The following is a 12,814-nucleotide window of genomic DNA, read 5'->3' as shown; positions in this document are numbered from 1 at the left end:
TTTTAAGTTCTCGAAAACAAATTCTTAAACCAACTGCCGTTACTAAAAATATTAAATATGAAATGCGTGAAAAAATTCATCATAATGAATGTTCCAGGTAGGATAAATTAATATTAAAATTATAATTTTTTTTAACTATATTATCTATACAAAAAATAATAATGATAATATTTTTATTTAATTAACGTTAAAAGTTCATCAACATTGACTAAATCAAAGACTATTAGAAGTAATATGAAAAAAACTTCAAGTACGCTTATGGATCCAGGGATAAATAAAAACCAATGTATCGGTATAGAAGAGAAAGCTAAATTAAATTTAACTTATTGTTTATATTTGGAGTTTGTTCATACACATTGTGATGAAATTATAAGTATAAACAAGAATGTTTACTTTAATAGTAGTGGTTTGTATAAATTCTTTTTATTCAATAATATACTAAATTATATTAATTTTTGAGCTATCATTGTATATACCAAAGGCTAATAATAAAAAAAAGTAATATTCATTTTCAAGCTCATATTATTCTATTAATTTATAGATTACAGTGTAAATTTAAAAAAGCAACTTCAACGAGTTCAGTTAAGATAGTGAGTTTTTGAATTACATAAAATAATATATTATTAAAGCAAATTTAAAAAAATTAAAAACTGTATAATATTATGTTGTCTAACATTATTTTATGTATTTTTAGCCAGAATCAACAGAACATAAAAAATACAAAACTGATGAATTGTACAGATCGGGTTAATAATGATTTTAATAATATGTCATCTACTTCTAGTGTCAGTGATTTCATTTTTGAACCAGTTGTTAACTTGTTTAAAAGCCCAGGTAATGAAAAAAATGTATTCAATGTTGATTATAAAATTGCAATACGTAATATAGAGGTACTCAGGTACATTAGACATTGAATGTGATATTGAGGTTCGGACTGAATATTATTGTCAATTTTAATTAAAATCATATTGCTGATTTATTTAAAATCAAACGTTAGATAAATTATACATATTATATGTATATAAATATAAAATGCAAGCAAATTAAATAAATGTTTGAATGCAATGATAAGTCAATCACCATTGTGTTTGAGGAACACATCTGATCAGATACCACAGTATTGCTTATATAAATCTTTAAATATTAATAAAGTACCTAAACAGTTTTTTTTATATATAACTCGAAACTTCGTTAGTTATTTTGATTTAAGGAATTTTAGAATATAATAGGAAAATTTAAATTATTAAGCATATTTTAGTCTTTAAAGGCAGAATATCAGAATCTAAAATATGTATTAATTATTAACTATTAACAAATAACAATAACAATGTTCACGAAAGAAATATTATAAATAATATATTACAGACTCGTGTATCTCAAAATTATCTCAAGATAGTTTTGCTTGTTCAACACAAGAAATATTATTTACTAATTCAGACGATTCCATGAATATGGACGAAATTAAGCTAGAACCAAATAAAGAATACTTTTCTTCTCCAGAAATCTTCTTAAATGAAAATATAAAAAATGCGTGTCAAATAAAAATAACCGATTATCAATCAAGATCCTCTTTTTATACGCCTTTGGAAAAACGCACTCAAGTATGTGAAAATTATTATAATAAAATGATTAAGGAAAAAATATGATATTCGGTCTATTCATATTTGATAATACTAGTATTTTTGGTAAATACTTAGTAATTACGTATCTCTGCAGATTAAATAATTATGGTGCATTCTTAAAATTGTGATAACTGATGTAGCTAATAGCGAGGTAATACTGTAATAGATATATCCATATCCGTATAGTTACAACTTGAAATATTAAGTAACACGTGACTTTCGTAATTTTGTAACCCACCACACTAGTGCTAAATATCATTCTTTATATGATGTGGCACAATTTATAAATCTATATATAAAAATATATTTAAATTTTATGACTATCATTTATCATAAAATTGATAATTTAAATAACTTAAAAAGTTATTGAATATTATTAACGTAGCAAAAAATACTTTAAAAATAAAGAAAAATAATAATTTGTTGTTGAATATTTAATTTTGCAATAATTGAATTACATAATATGTTTTATGCTGCAGTCTTCAACTTACCAAAATTAAAGTAGGGGGGACTACTTTTAAAAAAGAGTGTCCCCATCAATTGTTAAACATTATAATAAGCCATGTTACCTTTTTTGTTGTAAACTCGGACAGGAAATTAATGATAATAAAAAAGATCAGTTGTAAACTCGACCTGATAATTTTGACCAATAAAATAAAATAAACACGATATCATTTAATTTGTAAATAATAAATAACGTACCTATTATATCTTATACCTTACATAATTATTACACTACAATTTTACTTATATTTTTTGCACTGAATACTCAAATTAAATCCAACATTGAAACATTTTACAAAAAAAAAAAAATACAAGTTAATATAAGACGAGTAATTACTGTAACTATTATATATATTATATAGGTATAATAATAATAACAAATTCAAAAAGATAATACAATAAAATAAATAAAAAAACATCTATTTTTAACTGAGTATTAATTTAAATAGTGTCATAAATTATTATTAGTTTAATGTTGTTTTTATCTTCAAATTTTATCCTTTTTGGATAACAATTTTCTTCCGCATTTCTTTTACCAACTATTATCCAAGATTTTTACATAGCTATTTGGTGTAAATCTATTAGTGGCAGACATTACAGTACGTTGTATTAATAACAATTATGATAATGAAAATTAAATTAAAAATTACAATCATTAAATTTATAGTAATTGATAACAAATATTAGTGAATAATGATAAAAGTGGTAACTGACAATATATTGCATACGTTTTAGTACATACCTATTATAATTTTTAGATCCGCGATTATGAAATAATTCATAAGACAAATTATGATGGTATCTCTCGCATTTTGTGAAAAATGCAGAATTATGAAGCGTCCCATGCGAATTCCCTTTAAAAATAATAGTAGGGGTACGCTAAAATTTCTGAAAAATTAGTTGTGGTACTCCATTCTTCTGCGCAGTGGCGGCTATTCATAAACATATTGGTGTAGCGAAACATTAGAAGTAACCACCCGCCCTTAATAATAATCATCCATATCACATCCCATCTACTGAATAGTTTATTAAACATGTTAAAAAAAAATAGTTACTATTATAATAGCGAGCAGTTTTATACTATTAAAATATTCCGAAGTATTATTTCTATTATTCGCATACGAAAAAATACATAGGCAACCCACCCCATCCAACTCTAATTAAAGGTGTAGCAGGCGCTACACTTCTACTATAGGATAGCTGCTACTGCTCCCGCGTCATCCCAAAGTTGAGTACTGGTTTAAACTGGTAAAATACTAATTTGTACAATCTAAACTTAATATAATGTATGTTTTAGAAATCAAAAGATATTCAAAGATCAAATTCGATTAGCTCAGAAGATAGTTTTAAATATTACAGAAAAAAAATGTTTTAAAAATAACAAGTGTCGTGTGATAGGTATTAGTTTATATATACTAAAGATAAATATGTATAATTTCATATAGGTTTTTATTTTTTGTTTATGTATATTATTTTTTATTAATATTAAATAAAATATTGACTTAAATAATCGACTTTTAATGTTATTTTTGGTTATCACTGGTTTTCCAGTGTGCGTGCGCAACATAGTTGATAAAGAAGATTTCTTGGTTTAAAATATGGACATATACAGTATACACATTATATTATACGTTATATAGTGAAGGTTTAAACGTTTTGACATTCTAAGTTTAATTGTCGTAAGAGACAGGAGTCGTTCATAAATCTGTTCAGTGTGTTCACTATGTATGGATTAAATGTTATGCTTATTTTTTCCGTGTGCTTGTATTTGAACATATTTTTAGGTTAGTATATAAATTTTATAAATTATTACATAATAGTTTAAACCATACAAGTTTTTAAATTTTAATACTAATGACCAGGGTTCGGGACTTATAGGATTTGTATATTTTTTTTATGCAATTCTAAAAATTAGCAGTTAGCGAAATAAATTTATTTCTCGATATCCAAACAGAAATTTGAATGTGCATATTTTTGCATATTTCATAAAGTTTCCAAGATAGTGCGTTTTTTGGAGTTTTTCATTTTTTTTTGCATATTTTGAAAAATTCTTCAAATTTTAAATAAAATCTATATCTACATACTTCAACCAATGAGAAAAATAAAGTGAAGCACTTAATTAAAAAAATTATATTAATGCAATCGTACATTCGTATGTTTTCGCTATTTTTAACTTGTGAAAACATTAATTATTCAATGTAACAATGAAGATAAGAAAAATATAAAATAATGCATTTATTAATTTAAATGTAAAATATAATTTTTAATTTTTCCTATATTTATTTAGTTCACGAATAAAGTTCAAAAATTGAGGTGTCTATTATCAAGAAATATTACAGATTTATCCAATATTTAAAACAATATTTTTCTTTTAAATTTTTAATGTATTTATTTTATTTTTACTACTATAAGTACTAATACTAATGTTTGAATAATAAATATGTTAAATGCATATTTTCAGACTTTGTATGTATATTTCGTGGGTGTCAATGCGTTTCATTTTAGCGCTTATTTTAATGTTTTTAAGTGCTATAAGTTCCGAACCTTGCTAATAACTAAATACGTTGTTCTTGTTCTGTATTCAATTTGCTTTAAAATCATTACTTTTAAATTTATTCGATACTAAAGAACAAATCACCAAATATATTAACGAATATTATGAAAAAGTATCTATGATATTTCTTTTAGAGATTTTTTTTCATTTACTTATTAGTTAACAATTTCCATATAAAAGCAGTGAAAAATAAAATAAGTAACAGATTATAGTCCTATATTTACTAATTTTATAGTGATTTTGATAGTTCATAAATTGTTGTTGCTATTCAAAATACTAGTATTAATCTTAGAATTTTTGAATTTTTTAAATGAAATGTTTTATTTTAAATTGTATTTTTATAATATATTCCAGAAAAATTTATCAAATTTATTTTATTGATTTATTTCTTACCACGATAATTTAAAAAAATTACAAAATAGTAAAAATATATTTAAACTTTAAAGGGATTAAAATGTAGAAAATTGAATAATATAATTTTTTGATTGATATAGCTACTTACTAACTTACTCACATGTTATTAAAATTAATTTTTAATTTAAAACGACACACCAGTAAATATTTTTCTTTGTCTCACACAAGTGTAATAATCAAGTATATATTCTATATTTTCATATGTATGAAAGCCAATTAAGACTAGGCTTAGGTATATTACTTATATTACGTATCTATTATTATACTTCTCTCTATGTAAGACAGATTTCAAATTATTATTCTATCTTTCTTAAACTGTAACTTTAGGTGTAATACCTTGATTTTATTTTTATTATTTTTATTATTATTATTCTTACTGAATTTTATAAATATTTAAGTTTGTTGAGTTATTAACGTTATAGTAAACTTAAATTCAGGGATCATAGTGTTTTCTAAAAATTGGATTACCACGTTACATTGTCTATGTTTTTTTCTAGTGTTTGAATGCGAGTCCGCACCACCTAAAGATCAATGTGATCAGAAGTTACAGATCATAAATGGCCATGTGAGATTTATATTATCAGATGGTGCAATCATAGCTAAAATAACATGTATTCAGCCGTACGTTCTGGTAAACGGCAACGAGACGATGACCTGTATTGGAAAAAAGTGGGATAGCGAATCTCCGATATGTGCTAGTATATTGATTAATTATTATTAACGCATTATACGATTTTAAATCGTTTAAAGCCTTATGTTACTTATATAAAATATTAAAATGGTTTTTTTCGATTAAATTTGGATTTTCATAGTTTAATTATAAGGTCATATAAGGCCATAATAGGGTTGTGTGTAATTTTAATTTTCACGACTATTTATTTAATATTCAGGGAACGTTTTATTTTAATTTAGCGTTATAACTTTTGGCTATGTATCTACCCAAAAATAATTAAGGCTGTCCCGATAATAGGAAAGTGTAAATTGCAAATTGTTATTGGTTTATGATTACAATAAACAGTTACATACTTATATCATTTTACATTAATAAAATTATAAAGAAATAGATGATAAGTAAGTAATATAGTAGACAAAAATTTAAAAAAAAAAAATTCTGACTACGGTTTCTGTAATAATTTGTACTTTTTACATATTATTTTAAATTAGATTTATGCTTAAATTAGCTCCATAAAAATGGATTTGAGTACATAATTAAATATATTTCGAATTTGAACGACTTATCGATTAATAAGTCGCATAGAAAAATAAATTTTTACAATGGATATGATAATATTGTATTTGTATTGACTATAATATATAATATATAGAATATAGAATATCAACTAATATAAATTAACACACATATAAATTCATTTTCTTAGTTATTTTTTTGGAGTAATACAATATAAGATATTAAAATAATTGTTTAGATTTATTTTATATTTTAATATAAAGGGTAAACTGCCAACGTGTGATTTTAAATGCCTTTTTAGTTTTTATGGTAGTTCTGAAAAATTGATTTACAATATTTTTGTCTAAATCAATATTAAAAATTACAATGAATGATTATATTTTATTATAACTGCCATTATGTAGAATTGTAGTGATTAATTACTGTTCAACGATAATTAAAATCAATATAAAAAAGCTAATCATTGAATAAATGTTTGTGTCTATAATTATGAAAAATTAGATATTTGTTTTCTATTTTCGTGCATTGTACGGATTATTTAACTTTTGCTAATAAATAAATATATACTTTTGCCATGTACCCTACAAGAGTTGTTCTTCTATTAAATAGTGTATAGATAATGATTGTATTATTAATTGAACGTCAGATGCTAAGAGCCGGTGTTGTATATTATAATTTATAATGTTGTACATTTTAATACAATAATATAAAAAATCTCGCTCTGCTATATAGTAGAGTGAGTAAAGCTTATCATTAAGAAGGTAATTATTCATTATAATAGATATAGTGTTAAATTTTAATTCAATAATAGATCATTGCATATGAAAAAACGATTCTAAACGGAGACTGTTTGTTAGCAATTTCTGAGAATATTTTGTAACATTATATTTATATAACTAATATAGTAATATTTTATTTAGTATTGTATAGTCAGTTAAATATAGAACTAATTATTACTAGAATCATTGATTAGTTATATTATATTATATTATAATAAATTATAATATTAAATTTTATTATATTATTAACTTATAAGTCGATGCTGATATACCATAGAATGGATAGGTTCACAGTGTAAACATATTAATAGTATATTAGTATGTATATAAATATTTTGAAAATGTAGTTATTAATTAAATCATTTTTGAATTACAACAAAATAATTTAAGTTGTTATTCTACGTTAAATATCTAATTTCAATAAAAATTTGATATTTAAATATGGTTCAAATTGTAGTTTTAAGAGTTTTAAGTTTCAATAATAATTATTTATGAAACATTTTGATTACATTTTCAAGTTATTTTTCATGACTTATATTTATGGATAATAACCACTCTTTTATTTTTGAAATTTATTGTAATAATGATTTAAATTTGAAATACTATATCCTCTAAAATATATTTTTGATTTTGCAACTTGTAAGCCATTTAATAATTTAATAACACATAATATTTCACGTGCTGCTGGTCATCTTCATAAGTGAAACGAATATACATTTTTTTTTTCTATAGAAGTTGATCCAATACATTTATCTTGCAATTTTGAATCAGCACAAGAAAGATTTTGTGGATGGAGAAATTATATTTATAACGAAATTGATTGGTTAGCCGATAAAACGCCTGTCCTATCAAATAGTAACAGACATCACGTAACACCTGGTTCTTCTCCATATTTTACAAGTAAGTACCTAATTATACTGCTAAATTCTAAAAGGTAAAACGTTTTTAGATATTGTATGCATTATGCTGCTTTCTCACCTCACTCCACGATTCAGAAATACGAGTAGATGAATAATTTAGAATGTGTCTATTAAAATATACTCTATTTAAAATCTATACATTACATTTTTTTCAATTTCATAGTATTTGTGAATATTAACAATTAACTTTATAAACATTGACTTACATTCCTAAATTCCTAATTGTGTTTATGATGTGGAACATATATACATTTTATATTTAAGAAGATAAAAAATGTTACAAATATTTTTACAAGTTATTAAATGAAAATGTTTCATAATTTATAACATATTAAAAGATATTGAATCATTTTTAACATTTATTTTATTTTGCAGTAGTTGAGCTTTGAAATTTAAAACCTTTCCATAATAATCGTAATCCATAAATTAGAATGGTTTCTGTAATAATTAAACAATATGTATACATCTCTAAATATAAATTACCGGCAAGATTGGATTTAGAAATTTAGCACATTGTAACTTTAAAATTATTAATTTGAATTATATACTACATAAATATTTTTTTTTAAACTAGATTATTATATATCATTGAATGCGAGAAATTATGGATCCACTACCGTTGGACGATTATTATCTCCATCACTCCTTCCAGTTGCAAGTAAACAAAGGTGTTTACAATTTTCATACAAAGTTACATCAAGTGATTCACAAAATCGTCCAACACTGAAAGTAATTTTCGGGGAAATACCTCACTGGGAAACTCACAAAGGGGAAGGACGAGCTATAATTGGGTTATATCGTTTTAATGTTTCAAATAAAGTGAGTATATTCAAATTGTGTTTTTAAAAACGTGTGTTTCATTTTATGTATCTTATTTTATAGATCGTAATTGAAGGGAGTAGTTGTAAAGCAGCTATTGATAATTTGATAATTACAGAGGATGATAGCTGTACACAACGACCGTATGATGAAGGTAAATAAGCGTGAAAAATAATCTATGTTCATTCTACATAAAATTTAACATTGAATTCGCTAAGCACAATAATAATATCATAACGTGATATTTAACTGTTTACAGAGATCGACAGTTGCCATGACAACTGTGGAAAAATATCAGACGGTATTGGTTGTTCATGTGATTGGTCTTGTTATAAAAATAATAATTGCTGCCCAGATATTCAAATCAGATGTCCGTATAGTGAGTATTTCATTTCATTGGTGTTCTCATTATAATATATTTATAATTTTTATACATAAAATTAATTAATTAACAGTTAAACCAATGGACGAAATTGTTAAATTATATTTAACAACTAAAACCACTGTCACACCAAAAACGGTGACTACTGCAGCTTACATTTTGAATTTATCATGCGATTTCGAATCGTCAAATGAAAGATTTTGTGGTTGGAAAAACGATATTTTTAATAACACTGATTGGCTGGCTGACAAAATATCATTCATTTTTAACAGTCGTCACGTAATTCCTGGATCTTCTAACTATTTTACAAGTAAATAAGAACACAATTAATTTGAGATAAAATTAAAGTTAATTTTTTATCTTTAGATAATTACATATCTTTGGTTGCTGGAAATGATGAATTCACTAACACCGGAAGATTGTTATCGCCACTTCTCCCAGTTAGTAATAGTCAAATATGTTTGATATTTGCTTATAAAGTAATGTCAGGAAATTCAAATGGTCCTCCTATTCTAAAAGTCACTTTTGGTGGCATACCTCACTGGGAAACTCACAAAGGAGAAGGAAGAGCTATAATTGGGTTGTATAAATTGAATACTACTTCTAGAGTGAGTAGATTCAATTTGTATATTTTAAAACGTATATTTAATATTATTTTTTTGTTACTTTGTAGATCGTAATTGAAGGGAAAAGTTGTAGGGCAGCCATTGATAATATTATTATTACAGAGGGTAATAGTTGTAATAAACAACCGTACGTAGAAGGTATAAGTATAGTATTGAATTATTTGAATTTATAATTTATCGTTTTATAACTTAAATTTTGTATTCATCACTTGCAAATTTACAATACTATCCTATTGTGATAAATTTGATTATTTGCAGAGATCGACAGTTGTCATGACAACTGTGGAAAAATATCAGACGGTATTGGTTGTTCTTGTGATTGGGAATGTCATAATAATAATAACTGCTGCCCAGACATACAAATCAAATGTCCGTATAGTACGTATTATTACGTTTTAGTACGTTTTTTTTTATACTTTATTAATTATAATTTATCAAAATAAAATTTATTAATTTACAGTCAAACCGATGGACGATATTGCTAGATTATATTTAGCTACTACGACAACTTCTACACTGATCTCAATGATGACTTCAGAAAGAAATAAAATCTTAAATGTAACTATTATTCCCAGGAAAGGCTACAACGATGCAATAACAATTGACATGCCTACTTTAACGAATACTGACAAGTTATCGAACACAACGCATTTTACAAATTCAACATTAAATCGTTTAATAACTCGCCGTTCACTAAATATTGACAATGATTTTAACACGTCTACTTTTTCCAATAAAAATTTAACAACTGACGTATTTAAACTAAATCTTGAACACTCTATAATACCTTTAAAATATAATAAAACTGTAAACACATACGTATTTTTATTCAACAATAATTATAGCAATTTACCAGTTGTAACTACCGAGTCTATTAATCTTTTAGAGGACTCGAAAAAAAACGGTGAGTTTTTAAAAATGCTGTATATTTAATTTTTACATTTTTTGATATTTATATTTTGTAATTTCTGTTTGTACAGAGAACGCTACATTGACATATGTATATAATACCATTTATATTATTGTATACCTTGCTGCTGTAAGTGTTATACTATTCATTTTAAAGCATTTTTATCACTTTATAAAGTTGCTTATCAAGAAACCAATCTATTATCTATATGAAAGATCAAGCTTTCGCTGAGTTGAAAATTTAAGAGTTGAATTATTGGATAGATAATTTACAAGAATGGATTTTATTATTGAGTGCTTTTTTTCTTTTAAATGTATTAATTATCTAGATTTATGTTAATGTATTTATTGAACTATTTGTCAATTTTTTTAAACAATCTAATAATTGTTCATTTTTATATACTTCAGTTCTATCGTAGATATACTTATTATATTAATTATAATATAAGCATCAAAAATAATCTAACTTCCTGTTTTTCATTCACTGTTATTTTAAATTATATAAAGATTGTATATTTTAATTACGTTTGTTACGTTAGTTATTATTTTATTATTATTGATTAAAAATTTAAAGCAAATAAAGTAAAAAAAAAAAAAAATTATGTTCCTATAGAAACAAATAATGAAAACGTGGACTGCTTTTTTCCTTTAATATTTGTACCACTGTTATTTTTTAAAACTATCAAACCTGTAGTATCATCAAAGGTGCTATAGTTCCTATAGTAACTTAATATAACATAGAAATGAAAATATGTAAGTCTATACTCTTTATATTGGAATAGTTTAAGTAAATGTGATTGTATTTCAATGAAATACGAAAAAACATTTTTATAGGTAGGTATATTGACAGTAAGGCAATAAACGCACTTTTTATAAGATAGGTCTTTAGTTGACAATTATTTAACTTAAATTATATAAAAATTAATAATTGAAGAAACCAAATGGTTTTATACGAGTATTTACTATTACGTAGTGCCTCACGAAATTCCTCTGATCCAAAATTTATTCTATTTTACAATATCTGGAATTCCTAATAAGTTGTCTAAAGCAGTATTAGTGTCATAATATTTTATAAGCTTAAAATAGGTATGTACCTTTAAACTAGTATAGGTTAAGACTGTAATATTATCAATGAATAACTGCTTTCATCCAATTTTTTTCATGTTTTTAGATTAGATATACTAGTATAAATATATTGATGGTATCTAGGATAAATTTTCTTTTTTAAAAAAACCTTACATTATATAGTATAAGTTTTAAATTACAGCAGGCTTACATATATATTATACAATATATTGAGTATACATATTTAATTTATGAATAATTTTAATATTTGATTAGTTAACTATTAGACTATCTTCTCTAGTCCGTAGTGCCCGATGAAGGAATACAGCCATACAGGATTATAATTTTCCTTTATAGTTTATATAAATTTTATTTTACTGCATTCTTTAGGTATATAAGTGGTACTAAACAATATTTAATTAATCATCTTAAAAATTGTTTTTTTTTTTTTAATAAAAATATTTTACCAAACAAAATCTTATAGTTTGTTGACTGTTTTGATATATTGCGCAGTTTAAACGCGTACTTATTTTATTCATCTGTGCCTAGACGGCTAGACGTATGGGTAAATTTATTGGATGACCGTTTGCACACGATTTCATACGAGACATAAGTATAGTGTGTATATTGTAAAAATATCAGTAATTGCAGCATGATATAAAAATGGTATTATAGTTTTTAAAATTGTTAAGATAGTTAAGAAATGGATCATTGAGACTATTTACAAATGTTAAAATTGACGGTTAAAACGCCATAACTGATACATTTTTATCATTATTAATTATTTAGATTCAATATGATTTATACCCTTATTGGTATAATATATTTAAATGATATATTATTATATTTAAATAATAATAATAAAAAAAAATCAACTTTTAATTATAGAAAATAAAATACTAAATAAAAGTATGAGCTAGCTCTGCGTTTATTATTTATCATACTGTTACATATTTACTTAAACTGCATTGTATTTCGTGTGAAAATTGAAAATATTATAATTTATTGATTATATAGCGAAAAGTACTCAA

General features: G+C 24.1%; 1 protein-coding gene across 1 annotated transcript; it reads left to right on the top strand.

Moving 5' to 3' along the window:
- Positions 1 to 3,773: 3,773 nt before the first annotated feature.
- LOC132921641 (uncharacterized) lies at positions 3,774 to 11,183 on the top strand. Its single transcript, XM_060984776.1, has 12 exons — positions 3,774 to 3,910; positions 5,592 to 5,792; positions 7,795 to 7,962; positions 8,557 to 8,801; positions 8,865 to 8,955; positions 9,061 to 9,180; positions 9,257 to 9,493; positions 9,550 to 9,791; positions 9,857 to 9,947; positions 10,068 to 10,187; positions 10,270 to 10,713; positions 10,790 to 11,183. Exons 1-12 carry the CDS (start codon positions 3,850 to 3,852, stop codon positions 10,948 to 10,950), a joined length of 2,181 nt encoding a protein of 726 aa, XP_060840759.1. The 5' UTR covers positions 3,774 to 3,849; the 3' UTR covers positions 10,951 to 11,183.
- The last annotated feature ends 1,631 nt before the right edge of the window (positions 11,184 to 12,814 follow it).

This window comes from Rhopalosiphum padi, chromosome 2, assembly GCF_020882245.1.
Source record: "Rhopalosiphum padi isolate XX-2018 chromosome 2, ASM2088224v1, whole genome shotgun sequence".
Taxonomy (NCBI): domain Eukaryota; kingdom Metazoa; phylum Arthropoda; class Insecta; order Hemiptera; family Aphididae; genus Rhopalosiphum; species Rhopalosiphum padi.
The sequence above is the reverse complement of the archived record's forward strand: the minus strand, read 5'-3'. Positions and strand labels throughout refer to the sequence as shown.